Source organism: Poecilia reticulata, chromosome 22 (assembly GCF_904066995.2).
Source record: "Poecilia reticulata chromosome 22, P_reticulata-male-v2, whole genome shotgun sequence".
Lineage (NCBI taxonomy): Eukaryota > Metazoa > Chordata > Actinopteri > Cyprinodontiformes > Poeciliidae > Poecilia > Poecilia reticulata.
In genome coordinates this window covers 4,445,545-4,471,406 of record NC_088851.1, presented here as the reverse complement: position 1 = coordinate 4,471,406, position 25,862 = coordinate 4,445,545, and the positions used below count along the sequence as shown (strand labels likewise).

The following is a 25,862-nucleotide window of genomic DNA, read 5'->3' as shown; positions in this document are numbered from 1 at the left end:
ACAAAAAACAAAAAAATGAGGGAAATGTCTAGGAGCCACTGCCTGTCAAGGTAACATTAGGAGGTGGTGTTGGTCCGTGGAATTGAATAAAGCCCCTCTGGCGTGCGTGAGTGCGTGAGTGCGTGCGTGCGGGCGTTTGTGTAGCTAAGGGGTGGAGTGGATTCTGACAGGACTGAGATGTAAGGTCATTTACCCAGTGAGGAGGCCTGACAGAAGTTGATGCTGATTGATTAGGAGGAGAGAAAAGACGAATGAGTAAAGCCAGTTGAGTGAGCAGGACAGGGTGACAGGTGGTATGAGAGGTTGAGGCGCCACTGGAAGAGCTTTAGGAAAAGTTGGAGCTGCTGTGGCTTGTAAAAGTGTTCACAGTGTTGCAGGCAGTGAACACTGGCTGCACTCATCTGTTCAGTCCGCAGACTCTGTCTAAAACATCCGGTTCATTTGAGGAACTTTGGTCCGCCTAAATATCTAGGTCTCAGTTCAATTGAAGTGAACTCTGGAACGGTTCGAATGATTTGTGAATGGTAAACACTCTAAAAGCAGGAAGAGGACTGTAGCGCAAAAAGAACGAGCAAGTCTAGGGCTAGCGGAAGAAATGACTCGAGAGAAATCCTTTTTCTGAAGATGTAAGTTGTGCTCAGTGTCTTCAGAGATTTCCCTGTTGTTTCCTTTAGTGGTTATGGTGCAGAAAGTGAGAGGGATAACAGCTTTGGCTTGTTTGACTCAGTGCAATGTGAAAGCAAACCACAGCAGCTGAAAATGTAATAAATGTTGCAACTTTGGTCCCAATCGAACAGATTCTACTGGACTATCAGGTGTGAAAACACCCTCAGAAGTCATCTCTACTTATTAATTAGGTGACTTCTGAAGTTAAAGAAAGGTTTGGGACCTCAGTGAGCACTGCTCAATCCATCATCTGAAAATGGAATGTGTGTGGCAAACCTACCAAGGCATGGCAGTCTACCTGAAACTGACAAGTAGGGCAAGGAAAACATTAATCAGGGAAGCAGCCAGGAGGCAGGTGGTAAGGCTGAGGGAACTGCAGAGATCCACAGTACAAGCGGGAGCATCCGCTGACAGGACGAGAATTACTAATGGACTCCACAAATCTGGCCTTTTTGTAAAAGTGTCAAATCACACAGAGGAGAAAGATACAAAGTACGCCGCACACAGTTTGGCACAAACGATGGAGGAAACAGCAAACATGGAAGAATGTGCTCTGATCAGATGAACTTAAACTTTTTGACCTGTGAGCAAAATCACAAAGTCATCAAAATCACCAAGTATTTTTTGTCTAGTTTCTATTGCAAATCTCTTTTGTGTAAATTTAAGTGTACTAACTTAAAATGAAATTTTCTGGAAGATATATGAGCTTGTTACAAGTCAATAATTCCTTAATATTAATAAAAAGTACAAGTTCCATTGGCAAATTCTTTCACTTAACACTGGAAAAATGTCTTGTTGTAAGTGAAATAATTTTCCAATGGAACTAGTACTTTATATTAATATTAAGGAATTCTTGACTTGAAACAAGCTCATATAATTCATGAATAACTTTTTAGTTATTTCGAGTCTAGAAACCAGACAAAAAAATTATTGGTAATATTTTGTGCTTTTGCAGTGTAAAAGCAAAAAATGAATGTCTGATGAAAAACGCCAACACTAATCCACACAAAACCGTCCCTGTGACAATGATAGTGGCTCTCAGGATGACCCGAAGCAGACATGGAGGACATATGTTAAATGCAAAAATAAGGTTAAATAAGTGAACACAAACTTGAAAAGAATGTGCCCACAGACGAAAGGCTAGAGAAAAATACACAAACAGAACACTACTGAACACAGTAATAACTCAAATACAAAGTCAGATGGGCAGAAAGAAATAAACAGATGAAAACAAGACATAAGAAGGACACAGAGCAGACAGAACCAAAATAAAACAGGATACTGAAAAATGAGAACAACTACTACTGAACTCACAAACTACTGAGTATTTTGAAGAATGCTTTATGCATTCAGATGCATAAAGCACTGAATGTTGTTTCTATAAAGTGTTCACTTTACTCTGGACTCACCTGAACATACTATTAATTGTCATTAATAATAGAAAATCAGAGGCGTCCATCACTTTGAGATGATGTATCATATAAAATCCCAACAAAATACAATGAAGACTGTGGCTGTTGTATGACAAAATGCTAAATAGTTTGTGGTGTCTAAACACTTTAGCTAAACATGCCTTAGGGATTCAAGTTGTTGAAGAGGAAGTTGAAAAATAATAAACTTAAAGCAAAGAAGCAAACTAAATGTAATGTTCATTTTGCTTGAAATAATTAATAATGATGGAAAACAATGCCACTACAAAATGTATAAATGCAACCCAAAATCCTATTTTCCCCCTATATGTTCTGCAAAAACAACCAGAACAAGATATAGCTGCCACAGCCACAGCTGTAAAATGTAACTATGATTAGTTACATTTTACATGTATTTCAGAATCTCTTCAAAATCTAAAGGAATCCAGCTTAATTTGTAAAAAACATGCTAATAGAAATGATATCTGTAGTTTCAAGAAATTCAGTGTCAAGTAACATTTTCTTTACTTGAGAATATTTTCCTTAAAATAAGATAATAGATCTTACTTGTACAAGTAAAATTGGATTGTTTTAAGTAAAAATACACTAATTTTAAGATATTTGCAGGTTCATTTTTTTTTCTCGTTTTGGAAATTCTTGACAAGATCAATTTTCTTTTTCTGTTGGCAAATAATTTTTCTTATTTTAAGAAAATTATATCCTATTTTTGTACTTTTTTCCCTTGTTTTTTAAAGGGGACTTTTTGCACCTTGAGAGGTTTGTGGCTGCGGGGGACCGTCTCCTTCTTCCCCAGAGCGATGGGCTGCTGGTTGGCCGCTGTGAGCTGGTGCCTCTGGAACACCAAAGCCTCCTTAAACTCCTCCTGCGTCTTTGTCTCTAACAGCTTCTGCCTGAAGGAGATGTCAGAGAAAAGGGTGCCAAACGTCCTGCCCAGCTCCATCGCAGTCTTGGTGCTTTTCTACAAGAGACAGAAAAATGACAAAAAAACTGATTGTGTCACACAGGTTATCATAGTGTTTTAAAGTCTGCTTCAATCATTATCAGAAAAAAAGGGATGTTTTTATGACAGTGATAGACTAAGAACATTTTTTTAAAATTATGTCATAATATTAGCACAAAGACAATATTGCCATTAGAAAATCATGGAATTAATAGAAAAAATTGTTTTAATTAGAGCAAAGTTTTCACAGTTATGACCAGTCTAGTCCGTGATTCTTTCTTCAAAATACTCAGTAGTTTGTGAAACTGTATCAAAATCCTACTACTGATGACAATTTGATGCTGATGTGTTAAAATATTATGTATACCGTATTTATGAAACTTTTAAGAAAATATAACTTTCACAATAGGCTCAACATTTTCCTTTTATTAAGTCAACTTTTTAAGCGCAGGAGTTATAAAATTACTACTTCATTCTCTTAGTGTTGCCACTTTATTCTGGTAGTATTTTTGAGTTTATTCCTGCATAATCAAGACTTTATTATCATATTATTACAACTTTAATCTCAAAGGTAATATTTTTTGTTAGTCTGGCACATAATTTTTGTCGTATATTTTGTCTTTGATCTCGGAAAGCTCCATTTAAACAACTTCACTGAAACATAAAACTACAAATGGTTTCATTAGAAATATATTTCATCTGATTCTTTTAAAGCTAAATAAGAAAATATATCTCCATCTTAAAAGCCACCTCATGCCTTTAGCTATGTTGCTCTAAGTACACGTTTCACACAGGAAGAAGACTGGTGGCCTCCATTTTCTGTGTCAGTAATGACCGACTTCTGTTCCAACGCAATGACATTTTAAGCATTACTCAAACATCATTCGAAATAAACTCAGATGTTTCTGGATTGGAATCACCTCCAATTAGTTAGCAAGTTTAGCCAAACGTAACTGAGTGCAGCGACTGCGGGAAACCAAAAAAGAAGCAACAACCTGAGCTGGCTTCGCAGCTCCAGCTTTTCCTTTATCCCTTCTGGAGGATAATGGGTCATGGGAGAATGAGGGAGGACTTGAGAGGCATCAACAGGAAACCAGAGACCATTTGTGCCCACATTTGTGCAGTGACCTGACTCCATCACAACTTGATGTGTGTGCCATGTTCCACACTGACAGGATACCAATGATGAATGGAGGACTCTGCATCGGTGATGCCTCATGCTCAGATGAGTCAAGGTGGACAGACGGCATTTGCCAGATGTCGACTTCTGTTTGATACTGGAGTTCTGAGATGTTATTTTTTGCCGTAGCATTTAGCAATGTCTTTCTTAAGACTATTTTTGATTCGTTTGGATGCAACGAATAGAACGGACCGTCTGAATGAGAGCCTTCAGCCGTCGCGTCTTACTTAATTTATGCTAAGGCAATTTAAGATCAGATGAGAAACAAAGTGACAGGAAAGGGTTAAAAGTCCTTTTGAATGTTTTGGCGCTTCATGTGAGATCAAATATCCAACAAAAGTGAAAATATGGAACCGTAGTGAGCCTCCCTGTGTGACCTTAAGTTCAGCCTTGGTTGGATTATGCAGCAGAGCAATGATAAAAACCAACTTGAAATGCTGTGGCGTAACCTTAAACAGACTGCTCTTGTTTCAAAACTCACAGTATGGCTGATATAAAATAATTCTGCAATTCCATCAACACAAATGTTTGATGGAAGGTTTTGCTCCCTGCAATAAAGGAAATCAACATTTATGTTATATTGTACTACATTTTGTATCTGAATGTGACAAAAACAAAAATCCAAAACAGAAGGAACCTGTATGGGGCAAACAGTTTCATTAAACTGTACCAGTAATTTTGATCTTTTGGGCTATTTGTTTTTGCATACAGTGAAAATCTCACATTTTGATAGAAAACTCTGCTACAGCCCAGAACCCGTTTCCAAATTTAAATCTAAATGTTGAATTTTGAAGTGAGCTAAAGGTAAGCTCAAATGAAACATTACTGGCATCCCTATTTGTGTACTTTTTGCTGAACAGCAGGAGAATAAACTGAGACTTCAAAGTCTGCAAAACCTTTCTGAAGGCTTTTGTGCATGTGTGTGCGTGCGTGTGTGTGTGTGTGGGGGGGGGTGCGCGGGTGTGTGTGTGCTTTCAGATGTTTTTTTTGGCTTCATGTTTTTTGCTTCCTTAATAATCCCTCAAAGTATTTTCAGAAGCTCTTGTTGTTTTGAAACCCAGCTTTACCAACACAAACTGTTTTAGATGCATTCTCTTAAAGAAATCTCCTTTATAGGCACAACTCCCTTTGAAAAACCTGAGCTGCATACTTGGGCCGGTAGTGTGGGGAAATTGGGAGATCCTATGAAAAAAGATTTTGGAGGAAAGGAGGCAACTCCTGCTGCACTGCATGTGTGTGGTTTTGTTCTGTAACAACCCCAGTCATTTTTATGTAAAGTTCAGCTCAAGACGAGAGTGTGTGGTCATTATTTTGAAACTACAGCTAACAGGGACAGATTGTTTATAAGTCATATAGAACAATTATACAAATCTAATCTGCCCTTTCACAGGGGCGTTAGTGTATCATGTCAGTGTAGGCCTGTGGCTTACACCCCAACTTGATATCATCTCTTGAGGCTAAAGATTGGATTGCTCTTTGCCAGCCATGTGGAGAAGTTATCAGTGCCATGACTGGGCGTGTGACCGAGTACATAAACCTCTGTGTGGACAACACCGTCCCAACCAGAACAGTGAAATTATTTCTTACTAACAACCTCTGTGTTACCAGTGAACTAAAGGAAGTGTCCAATGAGAAAAAAATTAGCCTTCAGGGATTGAGGAGAAAACAGAAGCAGCTCAAAGTCAAAATTAGGGACATTTAATTTCCCTTTGTGATCAATAATCAGAACATGAATAAAAATGAAATTTGGGACTTTTTTCAAGTTAGACTCGAGTTACCGTCTGTTACTTTTAGACCATGTGTAAAAAGAAAATTTGTGTGTGTTGTTTCAATCTGACCTATATGTTGCAGTTGAGTGATTTTGATGAGCACAAAAAACCAGTCATCGAGGAGACATTCTTAAAACATGGATTTCTACAACATATTTTGTTTCGTCTTGTTCTGCCTCTTGTGCTCTCTAGACAAAAGTAACCCTGCAAACCCTCTGTCACAGCTCTGACTGTGAGAGTGAATCCCCGGCACAGAGTCTTCCACTGTGAAGAAAAACAGAACAGCCTTATCGAAAAGCAACAGTGGAAAAGGTCCAGAAAAACTGTCACCATATTGCTGTGGGAATGTTCAGCAGTCGTGTGGTAAATGGCTTAAGACGACGCTGTATAAAAGAGGCTGGAATAAAAATTTTTGAGAGGTCGATTTTTAAGTTTCTCTGTGTATTTACCAATGTTTCACAGACATGTGACTGTCTACCATTTATTTTTATCCCCTCAAAACTGATTCTGACTAAATTGTAATTGAAGCTGCCTTCCTGAATCAAATGCTTACAAATCACCTTTGAGTTATTAAGCCAAACTATCTACAAATTTAGACACATTTTTTAAATATTAACACATGAAGATGAATGAAAATGTGGGGGAGTGGAGAATAAGCAACACTATTATCAACAGAACAAAAGCTTAAAAATATTTTATGAAAACAGTTCAAACCAGACATTTACGTACATTTAATAAAAAGACACAAGTGCCTTTTTTACTGCCGGCACCGTCGTTTCCGGTGAGAGTTGGACTCCGCCAAGGCTGCCCTTTGTCACCGATTCTGTTCATTACTTTCATGGACAGAATTTCTAGGCACAGCCGAGGTGTTGAGGGGATCCATTTTGATGGCCTTAGGATCGCATCCCTGCTTTTTGCGGATGATGTGGTCCTGTTGGCTAAATCAGATCGTGATCTGCAGCTCTCGCTGGAGCGGTTCGCGGCCGGGATGAGGCTCGGTGCCTCCAAATCCGAGGCCATGGTCTCGAGCCGGAAAAGGGTAGAGTGCCTTCTCCGGGTCAGGGGGGTCGTCCTGCCTCAAGTGGAGGAGTTTAAGTATCTGGGGATCTTGTTCACGAATGAGGGAAAAAGGGAGCGGGAGATTGACAGGCGGATTGGGGCAGCGTCTGCCATGAAGCGGGCGCTGTACCGGTCCGTCATGGTGAAGAGAGAGCTGAGTCAAAAAGCGAAGCTCTCGATTTACCGGTTGATCTACGTTCCCACCCTCATCTATGGTCATGAGCTTTGGATCATGACCGAAAGAACGAGATCACGGGTACAAGCGGCCGAAATGGGTTTCCTCCGCAGGGTGGCTGGGCTCTCCCTTAGAGATAGGGTGAGAAGCTCGGTCATCCAGGAGGGACTCAGAGTAGAGCCGCTGCTCCTCCATGTCGAGAGGAGCCAGTTGAGGTGGCTCGGGCATCTGGTAAGGATGCCTCCTGGACGCCTCCCTGGTGAGGTGTTTCGGGCACGTCCCACCGGGAGGAGGCCCAGGGGAAGACCCAGGACACGCTGGAGGGACTATGTCTCTCGGCTGGCCTGGGAACGCCTTGGGGTTCCCCCGAAGGAGCTGGAAGAAGTGGCTGGGGAGAGGGAAGTCTTGGCCTCCCTTCTGAAGCTGCTGCCCCGCGACCCGACCCCGGATATGCGGCAGAAAATGGATGGGTGGATGGATGGAAGTGCCCTTTTTCTCAATGTGAAGTTAAATTACACTAAACTTCTCTTGTTTAAGGTAATTTAAAAAGTCATTATTTTCTATTCACTAAATACATTAATAAGCGGATATAATTTTTTAAAATTGATATTCCTTTTATATCATTTTATTATCTTTTGACAGATGTCAATCTAATTTCCTCCGGTGTGGGTTTTGATGTTTTTATCTTTATTTTTTATTAACTTTTATTTTTTATTATTATTTTTTTTCATCTCTTTCTCTTTCTTAATGTTTATTCAATGTTACATGACTCTGTTTCTATTTTTAATTATGTAAAGCACTTTGAAATGCCTTGCTGCTGAAATGTTAAAATTTGATTTAATTTGATTCCTAACAAACTTCTGAGTTGAATTCTAAAAACTGAAAGTTGAATGTGAATACTTGGCCTTAACTTTTTATGCAAAGCTGTAATTGGGATGAAGGTGATTCTGCAGAGTATTGACTCAGGGGTGAAACAATATAAGTACTTGCCACACTTTTCAGTTTTTATTTGTACCATAATTAATTTTGAAAACCCTGCATCTTTTTCCTTGAGCTTCACTTTTATGATGGCCCCAAGATGCTATAAAATCATTAGATTTTACCCTAGAAAATATGTTGAAGGTTATGGTGGTAACACCTCAAAATGTTGATGTTTTTATAGGATATTTACACTGTTGTGAAACCATACACGAAACCAAGTAATGAAATTATAATAATTAAAAAAAAGTTCTTGCATGTTAAATATATTTACTGTGGGCAATTAAGCAAAAAAAAAAAAAGAAAAACAATTTTTCTAAGGTTTGTTGACTGACTCGTGATGGAAAATGCTCCACCAAGACGGATACAGATTAACATACTGTACATTCGCCAAGCAGAGGAATTCCCATTATTATCATCGTGCCCCTTCAAAGATGTTCTCTTGCAGAGGAAGTCACCATAAAGCATAATTGAGGCATAATAGGTCTTCGTGTTTACTTGGGGCTCAGAATAATGTCTCTCAGAATGCCATTAGTGGCTTTGATTGCTGCCTCTAAGACTGGCGAGGAGAGTGCTGCAGGAACTACAAAAAGGAACAAAAATAAATAAGGGTTGGTGTGGGAAAATGAGATAAAGACCAGAGACACAAACAAACTGAAAATATATTATAGTTAGCTGAGGCATCTCCGATTGCAGGCTAGCTCCTTCCCCCTCCCCCTCCATGCATGACCATACCGGTGAAACTGGTGTTCTTGTCGGTTTGGGCAAATAAAATACTCGAGGACAGAATGAGACAAAAAAATCCTGTTTTCTAGCAATAAAAGGCAGATATTGGGAGGTGGCTTTCTTGCTGGAATGGGGCAACACTCAGCCTTCTGACGACAGGAGAGTGATGTGTAACTGTGAATGCATTTATCCAGGTATGTATTTGTGCTAAAAGCTCGAGATGGAGCAGAAAGGAACAGAAAGGTTGAGCTGTTTTATGGCTGCCAGAAATACTTCACATTTTGATGGAACAAAAGGAGATTCTACAGTAAAAAAAATACTAAAATGTAAGAAACAATCGTTATCTAACCCCCCCAATAAATATTTAGATGAAAACTTTAATCATAATATCAAAATAAACTGTCACTTGTAATAAGCTGCAGATGGGACTTAGATTTTCTTTCACTAATGGCTTTCTTTCTACCACCCACATTTGTCGAGAGGTAGATGACCATGTCAGAACAGTGTTTGCGGTTTTGTCGTAGAATTTAAGCTTTTGAATGGCAGTGATTATGTTTAAAGGTTGGGATATCGTTTTAAATACTATCTCGGCTTTTAACTTCTCCAAAGCTTTCTCCCAGAACCTTCCGGCGTGTTCCTTGGTCTCCATGACGCTGTTTGAGCAAATATTGATAACAGCACTCACTTAAAGTGCATTCCTACCAGCACTGTTTAGTTTGCTTCGACTGAACTCTCGTTTGCTTGCCTAGAAAATCTGATTCGTTTGGTGAGGTGTGAAGTGAACTCCGCCTAAAACCTAGGTCTGGTTTGGTTGAACTATGGAGCATTTCGAAAGTATGATTGCATGCCAAACGGACCAGCGACCACTCCAAATAGGAAGTGGGCTAAAGCACAGGATATTCTGGGTAAATGCAACCAAACAAAACGTGTGAGTCTAGCACTAGCGGGAGAAACTGCTTGCGATCTTTTACCAAAGACAAAGCAGAAATCCTAAAACTGCTAAAATCTGACGCCACTCCATTTTTGTTTACATTTCATGAGGAATGAAGTTGCACTCGGTGTCTTCTTCAGAGGTTTTCATTTCATTTCCTTCAGTAGTTGTTGGTGCAGTGCCACCTCAGGCGAGGAGGGGAATAATTTAGCAATTTTGGTACCCAATCCATCATAGTCTGCCAATCTGTCGGGGGTGAAAACATCTCTAAACTTTAATGTGAGAAATTAAATGATCCAAAAATGTTGAGGATGGTTGAAATAGTCAGCACAACCAGGAAATATGACAAACTACTAACCTGCTTATTGGCAGAAATAGGAAGACTTCAAAAGCTGTGACCTGTGGTCTGGTCACTGGACAAAATTTGCCAATATTTGAGAACTTTTTTTTTTAGGTAATGGAGGGAAAGGAAAAGTAGTAGCCAATACAATGTTTGAGTTCTTGAAAGATAAACCAGGCTTGTTTAGGGGCTAACGTCTAACATATTAGGTAATCACTCTTAACTTCTATTTCGAAATGGATTATCCAAATCTTTAGCTTGTTTTAGATGTTTCCTTTTGGCTAATCTGCCACTGATAGGCTGAGCTGTTTTCTGGTATATACATTTAGTTCTCCAGTTGTAACACGTTCCTCTTTTCCACATTAAGAATAAACAAAGATACAAAGTGAGAGCTGTGTATTATACATTTTTGAATGTTCTCCTGAACCATCTTGTTGGTTGGTCTCTGGGGTTTTGCAGACTGACTTTCCTCTTTGAGATACATTCACATGTAGGTTGGATCTTTTTACTAATGAAATATTTTTGTGAAGCAATTGGTGCTGCTGTGTTAGGTTTGTCCAAATCAAGGCAGATGAATATGTTTACATGTAACAATTTTTTTCCTTTAGATTTTTTTGTTTTGCTTTTGTAGAAAAGCATTTTGCTTTCTCTTCACTATTATGTTTGAATATGTGTTGATCGATGATATAAAATCCCAGTGAACTTAAGTGGCATGAATATTTTTGCAAGTCACTGTAAATATCGACTACCTGATGTTGGCATTTTTAATTATTAATTTAAAAAAAATCACTGATAAAAATGGCTGGCATTACAAAACTGGGAAATCTTACACACAAATCACAATCATTAAATATAAATAACATGTAAAAAAAATAGACAATTGGGAATCAGGAACGATGTAAATCTTGCTGCAGATGTTACCATTTTGGATGGGGCGAGTATCAGGATGACATAGCGGACCTCGCAGCAGTTCTCCCCCCAGTTTTGCGGCCTTTCCAGACGAGAGATACACACATGACGCCTCTGGAGATGTTTGACGTTGCAGCTGCAGAGAGTGGAAGAAGGAGGTTTTTTTTTTTTTTTTTTTTTTTTTACAAATGTCAGTGCCTCAGCCCACCAGCAGTGCCCTTCATTTCCATAGATTAACCTCTTTCTGTGGAGCAACAGTTAGACAGCATTCAAATTTGCTGGCTAGACTTGTGTTCACTCACACACAACCTCACAAATGGAGGGAAGTAAAAAAAAGTATTCATCTGTCACTTTTCTCAGATCAGAAACCACAATAAAAACCAGCATAATAAACACAGAAGGTAGAATAATAAAAGGTAAAACAGCAAATATTTAACATCGTAGAGCACAGAACTGGTTACCAGCCTGTCGGGATGAATTTTCTTCAGCTTCTTTCTAAAAGAATCAACAGAATGAAGACATCAAAAAGATGAAGGCAGCCGGTAAAAAAGCAAGTTGTAACACATTGATGGACATTATTTCCCTGACGTTATTGACTTTCATAAAAAAGAAAGAAAGAGAGAAAGTCATCACTGTCCGTTTTAGAGGACACAGATAATGCAGGATCACTGGGGGAGCAAGAGAGCTTTTTGTTTCAAACAGCACCTTAGAAGTTTTCTTATGTAATTCCATTCATTAAATTTGTAGACATTTATAAGAGAATCAGAGTTTCTTAAGGTCGAGCCTATGCTGTTCCACCTTAACCCTTCCAGACTGAACGTAGCGGCGATGATCCAGCCAAATTTGCAGTGCCATTGTTCTGCTGAACTTTGCGCTATCTGGGAAATTCCACTGGTTTCTGAAAGGGGAAACGTTGCGCTTTCCAGACAATATCAGGTTATTACAGTACCGTATTTTCCGCACTATAAGGCGCACCTAAAAACCTTCAATTTCCTCAAAAGCCGACAGTGCGCTTTATAATCCAGTGCACCTTATATATGGACAAATATTGAGCCACAACAGGTCTAGCAACTACGGTAAGCAGCCGCCGACTTCATTTTCGCCCGTAGAAGAAGTACGCGGTGCATGCTGGGATAGTTGTCAGAACGCTGGTTTGTTAATAAAGTTTGACTGACCTATCTACCTACCGACCGTCTAGAATCAGGTCGTCTGCAGGTCATTTAGCGCCACGTTCTCCACTAACATGCTGTGCGCAAATGGAGAAGTGTAACCATCGTCCGGCCACGCCCTGGCCCAGTCGCGGAAGGTTTTCCTCACTGACCCGAGATGGACTGTTTTGTTGACATTCTTTATGTCAACAAAGTGGTTTTAGATATTCATCCAGGGTGCTTCGACTAGGGTTACCAAGGGACCAGCCCCTATACATTTAAAGCTGGGGGGGTGGCAGGGTGGGGAGAGACAGAGACTGCGGCAGCAGCGTGTCGGTTGGTCTGAGTAACCCAGAAAGCAGTTGGGCACAATATCACAACACCAACACCGTGAGTGAAACAATGACTGGGGCAGCCTACTTTATAAAGTACTCGGGGACCACTTCTTTATTATTACACACGGGATGGGTGGCAACCCTAACTGTAGCGTCTATTCTATGCGCCTTATATATGAAAAAAGTTTTAAAATAGGCCATTCATTGAAGGTGCATCTTATAATCCAGTGCGCCTTATAGTGCGGAAAATACGGTAATTTCATCCCCCACCGAAGCAGGGAGTGAAATTAATCTGAAGAGCTCTCTTTTAATAGATGATAAATTGCACAAATAACTTGCTAGATATTGAAAGTTCCAGTTGATATGGATAAATAGGCAAATATATATTTACTCACAGGACATTTAAAGAACTGCATATAATTAAAATAAGCAAGCATATCCAGGTGGACATTTGAAACTTATATCTTATTGGGTTAAGACAGTTCCTTTGGGATTTCCCAATTGATTCATTTATCCATGAAGAAACTTTTTTTAAAAGGCATTTCCAATGGTACCAGTATGCTAAGGATGTCCGAGTTATAATTACTAAAACGCCAAAGCAACATCAACATTAAAGCAATCCATCAGTAAAGACAAATCATCAAATCACAGAACATCTGAGCAAAATCCTGAATATTGAATACACAACACAGAACAAAAATGTAGGATTTAAAAAAATAAAAAATAAAAAAAAAATTATATATATATATATATCCCAGCTTTTCCATTTAACGAAATACATGAATTATTAGATTTGGGTTGAAAAAAAATCTTCCTGAATTCAACAAATCATTTGCGTTCCTGGTTTAAAAAAATAGAGACATGACCGTTAGTTGGAAACAGCCAACAAAAAGCGGCAGACATTAAAATCTGATGCTATGCTGATTCTCTCCCCCGTGTTGACCCTCTCCTGTGGTGGACTTTTAACACTATCAGCGTCGGCTAACTTCCTCCTTTGCTCTTATAATTACACAGGGAGAGAGAAAGCTCTGTGAGTTGAATATCAATGTGCTGTTTTGAGACACTTGTACAAATGACTGATGCTGTCCTACCAAGCATGAAACTCTTTATAGGGTATATTATCATTTGATAGATACTTTCCGGTCTTTAAAAAGCATAAAAAAAAAAAAGAAAAGAAGTGACACACACAAGGTAAATAAATAAAATCTGGTGCAACAGACTCCCTAAAGAAGTCGCCTAATTAGCAGATAGAATCCAACTACCAGGTTATTTAAAGCAACATAAGCACATTAAGCTAGTTTTCACTGAGCTCGGTTTAGTTCACCAGAACATTCCAATCCACCTGAAAAACCCAGAGAGCTAATCATAGGAGCAGCCAAGCTGACCGTCACCACTCTGAAGAACCTGCAAAGGTCCACCACCTGGAAGGGACAGTTTGTTAAGAAGTGAACTATTAGTTAAGCAAACATGTTCTTTATGCAAAAGCAACAGGACTGAGCTGGGCAGAAGTTTCAGGTCAGAAAAAGCTGATGGAGACACAAGTCTGAATTGTTGAAAAGTTGTTGCTCAACGACTCAGAGGAGCTAAACACAAATGCACACCACATATTTCAGATTTGAATCATTTCCCCCTAAAATAGTTATTATTGTAATGTTTCAGCATGTTTGAAAGGTCCAATAGCTTTGACACTTTTGCTCAGATATTCTCTCTTTGTGCAGTGGTTATTTAGTCAGAAATACAAAAAAAAAAAAAATCTGTTACAGATGCAAAATATTATTTTTCTTAATATGTTTCTTTTTTCTTTTTTTTACATATGAATTAAAGCTGAGACAAATAATGTGTGAAAAAAACCTCCAGTCTTTTCCCTATTGTCCTACTGCCTTCTGCAGAAATGCACTGCTGCCAGTCAGAAACAACCAATCAGAGCAAAAGGGGAGGGTCTTAGGGCTGTCAGTGAACCTCAACCTGCTGTGAATGCGCAAGCTAGTTAGCATGAACACTGATGGTGGCAGATAAAAAGTTTTCTGGTAACTGTAAGTTGTTTCTCCACCTTTAGCACAGCTGCTCCGCATACACAAGCCTGATTGACAGCGCCAAGACCCTACTTCTGGCTCTGATTGGTTGTTTTTTTGGTCGGGAACGGTGCATTATTCAGACAATAGTAGGTCAAGGAGGAAGATGAGGAGCTTGATTTTTTGATAGATTATCTGACTTTTGCTATACTGTCAGAAAATAGTGAAAGATTTTAAAAATATATAAAATGTACATACTGCAGCTTTAGATGTATGTAATTTCAGGTGCAATAAAAAGCAATAGCTTAAGAAACATGGTTTGTTTATCTTTTCATAAAATTGTGTCAAAATTAAAGTATTTCTTTCATGCTAATGTTTGAAAACAAACAAAAAAGTTTTGGCATCATGCATGAAAATACCCAGACAGAGGAACATATGCTTACAGGATGCAGAGCCAGGACTGCTGGTACTGGACCCCGGTGGCTGTTGCCGTCACGCCTTGGATTGTCTCAGACAGCAGATGAACTGTAGGTCAGATGTCAGACACAAGTTAGCTAAAGATAACATTCATTCTCATCGCCACACATTTTTTAGTTTGGACTCAAAATATCATTTTGAGTCCAATCAAAAATATCATTTTTCCAGTGCAACAAATACGGCTGCTTCATGGCAACTTAACCTCCTGAGACCCCGCATCCTCATATGAGGACATTACATTTTTGCTGTTCTGCCCCATGATACTTAATTTGTAAGAATTTTGACCAATTGTCCTCATCTGGGGACTTGCCTGCACCATCTAGTGGTCTCATAATGAAATTACACTCATTTGAAAAAAAACAGCATGGCGGGAATGACAGCGAACGTCTTCTACGGCAGCTCCCGACAGAAACATGGACAAGGTAAAAATCCTAATCTAATTTTATGATTGAAACTAGTTTTTTTATGCACAACAATGTCTCTAGCTTCACATAGCATGCTTATTTGATATATTTGAGTAATATTAGCAAGCTACAACGTCTGTAAACATGACGTACTTATTTGAGGACATCAGGTCTAGCTTCAGTGCAAAAACGTAAAATTTTTCCAAGAGCATTTGTGTTTACTTCTAGTCAAAATGTCTAATTTCTAGTCAAAATAAGTCTTATTACACTTAAAATAAGACTCATCCTCCAAAAAGTTACGTGTTTTTAGACAATCACCACTTGTTTCAAGCGAACTCTCACTAAAAAATAAGTAGAATAATTTGCCAGTGGAGCAAGTTTTTATTTCCTATTTCAAGGAAATAGATTGTGCATTTTTATCATTACAGGGAGAATGTCCTTTTCGACAACTGAACGATTGCTAAAAGCAATCGAAAATGACTCTGAGATTGAAGATTTGTCAGGTGGTGAAGAGGATGAAATCGCTCCATGTGAAGCAACTCTGGAGCAACCTGATAATTCTGATTCTGATTATCAACCTGATTCTGCTGACATAAGTGAAGATACTGACAGCGATGCGAGTGAGCCACAACATAAACAGCATCTTGAGAATGATGGTGAGACATAACCTAATTCCCATGTTTTTGCTCTGTAGCACTTTATTTCGTTCAAAATGTTGAGTATTTTGCAAATAAAATGTATTGTATTTTTATTATAAGAACCTGACCAGGATGTGCAAAGTAGCAGGCCAGGACCAAGAAATGGAAATAGAGAGTACTGGAAGTCTGCTCCATTCAACCCTGTCTTAGTCCCATTTCAAGGATCTGATGAACAACAAGACGAGAGAGCAGATATGTCGCCGGTGCAGTACATGGAACAGTACGTTGACATAGAACTGATGAAAGGCCTTGCCGACTGTACAAATTCTATGTCATTAGCTAAAAGTGGGAGATCTCTCTACACATCGGTTGAAGAGATGTACCACTTTTTTGGAGCATCCATCTTGATGTCTTGCATCCCTTACCCACAAATCCGCATGTTCTGGTCCACTAACCTAAAAATCCCTGCTATTAGTGACACAATGAGACGCGACCGATTCTTCAAGCTGAGGAGCCATCTGAAGGTGGTAATTGACAACGACATTCCTGAAGACAGGAAAAAAGACAAATTCTGGAAGGTGAGGCCTTTCATGAATCGCATACTCAAAGGCTGCCATGCTCAGGCCCGACCAGAATCCGTCTCAATAGATGAACAGATGATACCATTCACTGGAGCCTGTCCGTTCCGCCAGTATGTGCCGCTAAAGCCAAATCCAGTTGGCATGAAGAATTTTGTCCTGGCAACAGCAGATGGCGTCGTTCTCGACTTTGAAGTTTACCAAGGTTCAAAGGCACTGGCTGCACAGGTGCTGGACGCAGAAGGATTGGGTTTGGGAGCCCTGGTCCTCAAACGCCTGACAAAAACAGTACATCCTGGTACAAAGGTGTACTGCGATAGGTTCTTCACCACCACATCAGCTGCGGAATCCATGCTGGAGAAGCAGGTATATATTTTATATAGTTTCCCAAGCACTGTTCAGTTTGTTATTATTATTTTTTGCTTTTTCGGTTTCACAGCAGCAAATGATAACATTCATCAATCTGTGTCCATTTGTTGGTCAATTGTTGTGTCAGTCTGGTTCAGGGTGCAGGCTTACCCTGTTTTCTGTCAAGATGGCTGCCATAAAAAAAATTGTCCTTGCTACATCACTTTGAGATGATCTAATTGGTTTTGTTTTTAGGTGTACCTAACTGGTACAGTCATGAAGAACAGGATCCCAAAAGCAATGCAGAAGCTTCCTAGTGACAAGATCATGAAGCAGCAAGGCAGAGGTACCTCCGCATCAGTTGTCAGGGGAGATGGGAAACTGAATGTTGTGAAATGGTTTGACAACAAGCCGGTCCTGATGCTCTCTGCTGTCCACGCTAAGGAGCCAGAGGATACCTGCCAGCGGTGGTCCAAGAAGGACAAATGCTACTTAACCATCAGACGACCAAATATTGTACAGGAGTACAATGCAAAGATGGGTGGGGTCGACTTATCAGACAGAATGATGAGCTACTACAGGATGAGCGTGCGAACTAAGAAGTGGACAATTCGCATGCTTATGCACTTTATGGATCTTGCTCTGGCCAACAGCTGGCTGCTGTATCGCAGAGATCATCAAGAACATGGTACCCCAAGAAAGGCTATCTTGACGTTCCTCGCGTTCCGCATGGACGTGGCTCAGGTATTCCTCAACAAGTGTGATGTCACACATGCAGAGGAAGAGAGTGCATGCTGTCCACAACCTGGCCAAAGAGCCCTGGTCACGCCAATCCCCCACATCTCAGCGCGCACAACTTCTGCTGCTCATCTGCCGGAAGTTGCTGATCTCAAGAACCCGATGCGTTGCAGACAACAAGGCTGCGCTGGGAAATCCCGTGTACGCTGTCTGACATGCAATGTGTTCCTTTGCCTGCAAAGTCGGCGCAACTGCTATGAAGCCTTTCACGGAGGCCAGTAGGACTACTTGAATACTTGAATGTTTGTTTGAGTTTACTATGACACGTTCATAATGATGTTTATAAACGTTGCACTTTTCCATGCAAAGCCTTTCACAGAGGCAAGCAGAAATACTTGAATGTTTGTTTGAGTTTACTATGACATGTTCATAATGAAGTTCATAAACTTTGCACTTTTCCATGCAAAAGCTGCACTTTTATTTTCACTTTTGTGTTTGTTGGCAATATAAAATAAACTTTTGTACTTTATTAGCCAATGGTGTCTTCATTGTGAAAGTCTGGACAGAAAGCAGTGTAACTGTACATACTGTGAAACACAGATGTAAATAATAACATTGATTGAATGGTCTTATCATCACACAGATAGACCCAATGTCCTCATATGAGGACATTAGGTTTTGAGATAACCACTTATTGTAGAAAGCTAAAATTTCATTTTTAGGCTAATTGGGTCCTTATGATCCCAAATGCCAAGGAAAAAATGTATATGCAAAAACAGACCCACTGTCCTCATATGAGGGCATTGGTTTTGACATAGTTCAAGAACACATAGAAAGCTAAAATTTAATTTCAACTAAAATTAGGTCATACTAATCCCAAATAGTAAGGAGACATAAAAAATGCACATCAAACAAAAGCCCGGGTCTCAGGAGGTTAATGTTTACTTGGCAGAGCTGAGATATAAGTAGCTATATTTCTAGTTGACTTAGAGCATTGATTGACTTTGCAAAATGTCTAATTTCATCATACATTGGTTTAAAACAGAGTGTTGATAGGAAGGTATTGCCCAACATGCTGTGCTCAGACTCTCCATATAATGTCAACGTCAGACGTATCTAATGAGCTTCTGCTTTAGACAGTGACGCCTGACTGCACCGAGGAAACATCAGACCACGACAAGCTAATAAGGATGTCCATCCAACCTTAGGGAAACACCAGCACTCATTTTGAAAAACACATTTTAATAAGCTGACATATTTGTGCTGCAAAATGATTAAATGGGGAGCGCTGCTGAAGGCAGCACGTTGCTGCCGGATAACAGGAATCTCCAGGATGACTTCACATACGCTAAAAAATGATGAATTGCTGGGTTTTGAGGGATATTCTTTCGCGGGGACTGAATATACCGAGAACATTTGGCTTTTTCTTTTCTGTCTTGTGGCATCCTCTTTAGCTAATCAGCAATAGGAAAATGACAGGCTGGAAATGTTTTGTATCATAAGCAGCGGGGATGATCATTTCCATATCATTCTGATTTTCCCTGCCAGTGATTTCTTTCTTTCTGCGTGTCTTTGTCTTTCTCTCCATCACTCTTCTTTTCTCTCCCTCTGCCATGCCATCTCATCAATAAAGTATCCTCCATTCATGCCAGAAAATGATGGGCGTCACCATGACAACAGTATCACTGTGCTCAAGGAGCAAGAGCGCAGAGGATAATAAAGAGGTGTGTGTGTGCGCGCATGTGTGCGTGTAGCCAAAAATTAAGAAAGTAGAGTATAAAAGAGACGAGAAGGACAAGAGAAAAGAAGCGGTTGCATGGCGTGAAAGAGAGAGAGAGGAAATAGAGAAATAAATAGAAAAGGAAACAAGCAGGAAAGGAGAACAAGAGGTAGTGCACATGGGGAGAGGAAAAAATGGAAGCAGGGCCGATATGAGTAAAAGCATACAAAGAGGGGGGGAAGCATGAAAGTCAAAAAGAGAAAAAAAAAAAAACCAAAACAAAAAAACCCTCCCCACCAAAAAACAGACAAGATGAATAGCAAAAAAGGAAAAGGAAAGAGGGCAGAGAAATATAGGAGATGGACAGGGATTCAATTCAATTAATAGCAGTAAGCCTGACAGCCAAGTAGTAATCAAAAACCATCCAATTTCCCATTGACGTCAGGGACGAGATGAGGGGAGAGCGGGAAATGGAGACGGACAAAACGGCAGAGGAAGAAAAGATTAAAAGGAAAAGAGAAGGGGGATTAAGGATAAAAAAGAAAGTAGCAGAGGTTACAGGAGAGTGGAGGGAAATCACAGAGTGAGAGCAGCAAATGTGCTCACCAAGGTCACATGGTTCTCTAAGCCAACAAACTATCAGGCTAACGTCACACAAACAGAGAAGCTAACAGCTAATAATACAGTTAGCAGTGATAAACATGTCACTCGACATTTTTGCTATAATTGCTTTATATAATTCTCATGTCTACGTGTTGTACACACAAGTGACACAATCAGTTCACAACATGAACAAAGTACATCTACAAGGTTTACTCTCAACTCATAAAAAAAGAGAAACTATTTTTCAAGCTAGCATATTTTTAAATTCAAGCTAGCAGCACTTCCTGACTTACTAAAATACTTCTAATGCCTTTATCTGTGCGACTGTTGAGATTTATTTTAATGTAACACTAGTTTTAATAAAAAAAGAAATGACACTGAATAAATGTGAGGCTCTGACCAAGGGTTTTCACGCCTAGAGTTGGTTTCCTTTGGTTCGAATCAGCTGAAGAGTTTAACTTGGAACTTTTTTTCTCTGTGGTTTGGTTTCTTTTCAAAGAGAGTAAACTCCAAGCAATTAAAAACCTAAACAAACTAGGCCAGAACGTTTAGTTAGTTTATTAGTCAGATGGGTCCAGGGCATGCAGAAGAATCAAATGTTCCAACATCTGTTACATACAACAGCTAAAGCGCAGCAGACCTCTTGTGCAACAGTTAAGGATCTGTGTTTGTGATTCAACTATAGGAATGTTACAAAAAAATAAAAAATAAATAAAAAAATTGCATCTCCTGGAGAAAACCACTACTGACCAAAAACCCACTCCATTTTTTTACCCCCAAAAATCCTCTCAATGTCTATGATTTCTAACTCCTCCGCAAATAACGAAACAAATCTAGAACATTTTGGACAGTGTGCACCACATTAGATTTTTCGTAAAATTAACACATTTCAGAAAAACACACATTGCACCGACAATCACATGCGGTAGAGATACTGTGATGGGGCTGGTTAGAGGTTTTCAGACAGACAAGTCTTAAGCACAAGACGACACAAACCTGAGATGAAATGGGATTACACTGAGGTAGTTTTTCATGCTCAACAATTCCATCACAGTGATGCAAAAAGACTCAATAGAAGAGTACATTTTGTATTTTCTCAAGTAGTCTTTGATATTTAGAAATTTTGAATCGGAAATATCAAAGTGCGGAAAAAGTCACAGTCTGTTAGGAAACTGCACATAATGTGTATTTTACCACTACATATTTCATTAAAAGTGGAAAAAACCAACTTGATGTTTTCATGTAATATCTCATGTTACACCTGTGGCTTTTAGACGAGTGCAACAAAATTTGTAAGTTAGAGTGTTCGGCTTATGTCCAGGTATGGTTAGTAGTCTGGAAATTATGGTACTTATGCTCCATATGGCTGATTTAAAAAAAAAATCTAATTTAAAAGTAGGATTTGGCTAAAACTATCTCGAGGGTGTATGGATTGACTGCTGGTGTGATCGTGTAGGTGACTAATTGAGATTTCTTCAAATTTTGTCATTGAAGTGAAGATTTCCGCATGGTTTCGTCAGTATTTGCCATACAAACACTGCTGTTTCTACACACACACGCACACACGCACACACGCACACGCACGCACAAAAGATCACATATGCTTACACACAGCATATCAAACGTGACAAACTTCAATGGAAAATAATGAATAAATGTGAAGGAGGCAAGAATGGATGGCTGGATAGCCCACTTTGATCTCTGGGTTCTTGGTGGAATCATTTATTGTGTTATCCATGCAGTTTGGTTGTAGGGTAAAAAAAACCCAGATTGCCGTTCCCCCCCAAATCCCGTAAGGTAGTAAATAATTTGTGACTGACAGCGACAAATAAGAGCGAGATGAATTTATGAACACGCTAAACCAGGCCAATAATTCAAATGTTAATATTTCGTTTGGTCTGTGTGCCAGTTGAACATCAAAGAAAAGGAGAATGTCTACAGAGATGAGCTGCTACAAAAGAACACTGAGGTTATCAGTGTTTCTTTAAATGTATATAAAAAAAAAAAAGGAAAAGAAAATCCCCCTGGCCCTCCCATATAAAAACCTTTTCTATTATGCCCTGAGGTGTTCTTAATAAAGATCATGTGCTGCAAAAAAAGGGAAAGATCGACTGTGGTCTCGACCATTGTTCGACCTGTCAGTAAACACATGCGCACACTCATGAACACACACCACAGAGGAGGGAAAGAAAAAAAATGATTGGCTCCTTGTGAGTGTGGGGAGCTTTGAAGACGGTGATTAAACTAGGGGAGTGTTCCCTACTGAAGAAGCAGGTGAAACGTTTACAGTAATAATCCATCATAGCCAATCACCTTGCAGAGCACAAAGGCTATGATGTCAAATGGTGATGAGAGGGGCCACTGGGACTGGGTCAGAGGTCACACTTCATTGTCCCTGAGAGGCTTTGATGAAATTTAAATCATGCTTTATAAAACTCTGTTTCGTCATGTTACAACCACAAACATCAATCTGTTTTCATTAGAAGCTGAGACGACAGACCGATGCAATTTGTCTGTATTTGTGAAGTGGCAAGAGAAGGATATCGGGTTTGCAAAATAAATTAAAACTAGTTGTTTCTACTTTTTTAGGTAACAATATGACTGAGTGCATGTCACAGCGTCTCAAAAAACATTTGGAATGCCCTTCTTTGGGACAGTAGTCACATAAACAAGTGTGATTTGAACAACTAAACCACTCACAGTAACTGCATTTAATCCCATTTTTTTATTTGATGATATGTAATGATAATCTCATTGAATAAACAGTGGAGAAAACTAACAGTCCCCACAGCAGGGACAGTTTGGAGAGTTTTTAAACATCACCCATTGGAATTTATCACAGCGATAATTCAATAAGAAATGTATCATGATAAGTGATGAATGATGCGATAAATGCCCAACCCTACAGTCATCTCAGAAAGAGAATTTCGTATGTTATGTAGAATCATCACACAGAGCAGCATATTCCAAGCCTTTCTGTCTTGTAATTTTGATGTGAAAACCAAAAATTCAGCATCTCAGAAAACGAGAATGTTATGAAAAAGGTGTTAAATGGAAACTCTTTGCATCATCAGTTAATTAACTTAAAACACCTGCAAAGGTTTCCTGACCCTGTAAAGAGTCACTTGTCACAAAGTAGGGAAACCAGAAGGTCATTGCTTTAGAAGCTGGTTGTTCACAGAGTTCTGTATCCAACCATGTTCACAGAAAATTCAGTGGAAGGACAAATTGTGGCAGTAAAGCATGGAACAGCAACAGGGAGAATGACTTGGTACTTGCAATTTGACAAAATGCAATGTCATTTCTTGTTTCATAATTGGTGACTGTTGTATTTTAGTGCCTCATTGCTGAAATGTGCCCTGAAAATAAATCTGACTTTGACTGTAAAACGTGTCAGAGTGATCTAATGTGATTTCAGACTTTCTGAGACACTGAATTGTGGCTTTTCTTTACCTGTAAGCCATAATCATTAAAAATGTAAAAATAAAGTCATGAAATATTTTATTCTGTGTAATGAATTCCTATAAAATGACTGTTTCACTTTGAGGTAACTGGCAAAAATATGTAAATATATATGTGTACACCAAACAAGCCGTATTTCTTTCAGCAATGTTTTTTAAAAACCATGTATCCTGTTCCTTCCACTTCATAATTATGTGCTGGTTTGTAATGACTGCAGTTGTAACGTGATCAAAATTTAAAGCGTTTAATGAGTAGGAACCTGAGGGCTAAACAAGTAGCTGTCTCTTTCTTTTTTTTCCTTTTTCTTGTTGCACAAGAAAAGAACCAAAGTAACAGACTCTGCTGGATGGACCTGCGGCAGATTTAAGGGGCAGGTGAAGAGCCATATCTGTGACACTGAAATTTCCCTGGTGTCTGTAATCATTTGATGACTAGATAGATCAACCCAGTCCTGAGTGTGGAAGGAAAAAAAACCCACAAATGGCATACTGATGGTGATTGGTAGAGAAGTGAACGACTGATTGCAGCCTCACAGGGGCTGATGCTGACATTTTCATCCAATTAACACAGCTTACCGTCATCAAAGAAAACGAAACTTTGAGACTTCTCTGCATGTGCAGCAGGTGGGAGAAAAAAAACCAAGAGAAAAAAACAGTCAGTACAGTCACCAGTAAGCAGTTTCTTAGGTTTTATACATAAAAAAAAAAAAACAGACACACACATCGTTGAATCAATCCGGTCGCACACACACACATTTTCTGGTTAACAGACACGCACATAAATATCTCTGCTGAACAGAAGCTTCATTTCCTGCCCCCCTTTACCTCATGCATATTAAATATCCTTTTCTAAAGAAGATCCCTCAATGTCATATCGTTGTTGGCGGGACTGAGATCTCATCTTTATTACTATCTAAAGGCTATTACCAAAAATTGGATTTTATCACTGATAGCAGTTCTGCATTTGCTTGGTTCAAAGAAACCCCAAAGATGTCAAAGAAGAGATCAGGATGAAGAAGAAAATGACCAGCGTTTGAGCTGGTGCAGAGCTGGAATGAATGGTTTCAATTCAATGTTCTGATAACACCAGCAGAGGAAAAAAAAAAAAAATCTCACATCGCTGGACATAAGTTAGTGTTATTAATGTCTGACGGCAAGGAACTGCTGGTATTCAGAAAACATTTATTTCAATATGCAAACTAAAATTCATTTTTCTTTTGTCAATTTTTAAAAACAAATATGAGAAATAAAACAAGAAAATGCTGAAAGGTACTTTTAAAAGGTCCAACCATTCATTTGATTTGTATTATAACTCCCGTTGCAAAGCATCATTTGGAAAAGATAGACAAATACAAAAAGAATGAAAAACACAGGACAAGTTAAGTTTCTTAAAAAAATACGCGTGGGTCACTACAATAATATCACCTCGAGTTAAATTAAAGAATCTCAGACAAATTACAATTAATTTTAATCAAAGGAAAACAGAAAAAAAAACATTCTTACTGCTGCAAAAACAAACGTGCTGATATTGACAATAACTGTATCATAATCAATTATTGTTACTTTGATGTAAATACTAAGACAAAACTGAACCGTCAGAACTGATCTGTAATTTCTATCATATAATATTGCAGGGATATTTTCAAGCAGTTAAACTGAGGTGAAGTAACCATCATTCAGTCAGCTGACTGGCAGTGAGCAGCAACAGTGGGGGAGGGGCAACAACAGCATCCTTGTTTTGTGGTCAGTTCTGATTTTGATGCATCATACTTGGGTCTATTCAGTTAACTTTGAAAGCCTCTGGTTCAATCCTGACTATCATTTGAGACTTGTTGCCGTATCTGTTGGGTTCTGCAGGGGAGTGTTTTCTCTACATTTTCAGGGTGGCAAGCTGATGGGAACCAGCTGGTGCTCATCATCTCCAATCAGCAAGGGCATTAAATAAGAGCGGCTTCCCGGAAGAAGATGCCAGATGGTTCTGCTTCTACAGTGAACCAGCTCTGACCTCTCTCTGAGAGTCAGATCCACCTGGACTACCTGACCCTTGCTATTCTGCTAGGCCTAGCCTCTGGATTCCTCCACAACCACTGCCTGTCCACCCTCAGTTACCTGCTGGAACTCCTCCACCTGGAAACCCCTCACTGCCCCAACTGCTGTACCCTCCTCTGCTGATCTGAACCATCAAACCGTAAGCCTTCATCAGGTTACACCATCATTCCTGTCATTATTCCTCTATCTAACCGCTCACCCATTTCTCAGTTCTTCCTCTGGCCCGGTTCCTCCTTGCTGCCGCTGGT

At 39.3% G+C, this 25,862-nt stretch overlaps 1 protein-coding gene across 5 annotated transcripts in view; it reads right to left on the bottom strand.

Annotated features, from left to right (window-relative positions):
- The window catches only part of slc4a11 (solute carrier family 4 member 11), a 150,000-nt gene that overhangs the window by 39,053 nt on the left and 85,085 nt on the right, over positions 1-25,862 (bottom strand). For 4 of the 5 annotated variants that reach the window (XM_008398802.3, XM_008398798.3, XM_008398799.3 and 1 more), the window contains 4 exons: positions 24,142-24,174; positions 15,042-15,123; positions 11,116-11,239; positions 2,845-3,054 (listed from right to left, as the gene is read on the bottom strand). In XM_008398802.3, the coding sequence (XP_008397024.2) occupies positions 2,845-3,054; positions 11,116-11,239; positions 15,042-15,123; positions 24,142-24,174 (449 nt within the window). The remainder of the gene's footprint in view (positions 1-2,844; positions 3,055-11,115; positions 11,240-15,041; positions 15,124-24,141; positions 24,175-25,862) is intronic. The other variant, XM_008398800.3, reaches the window with a different exon arrangement.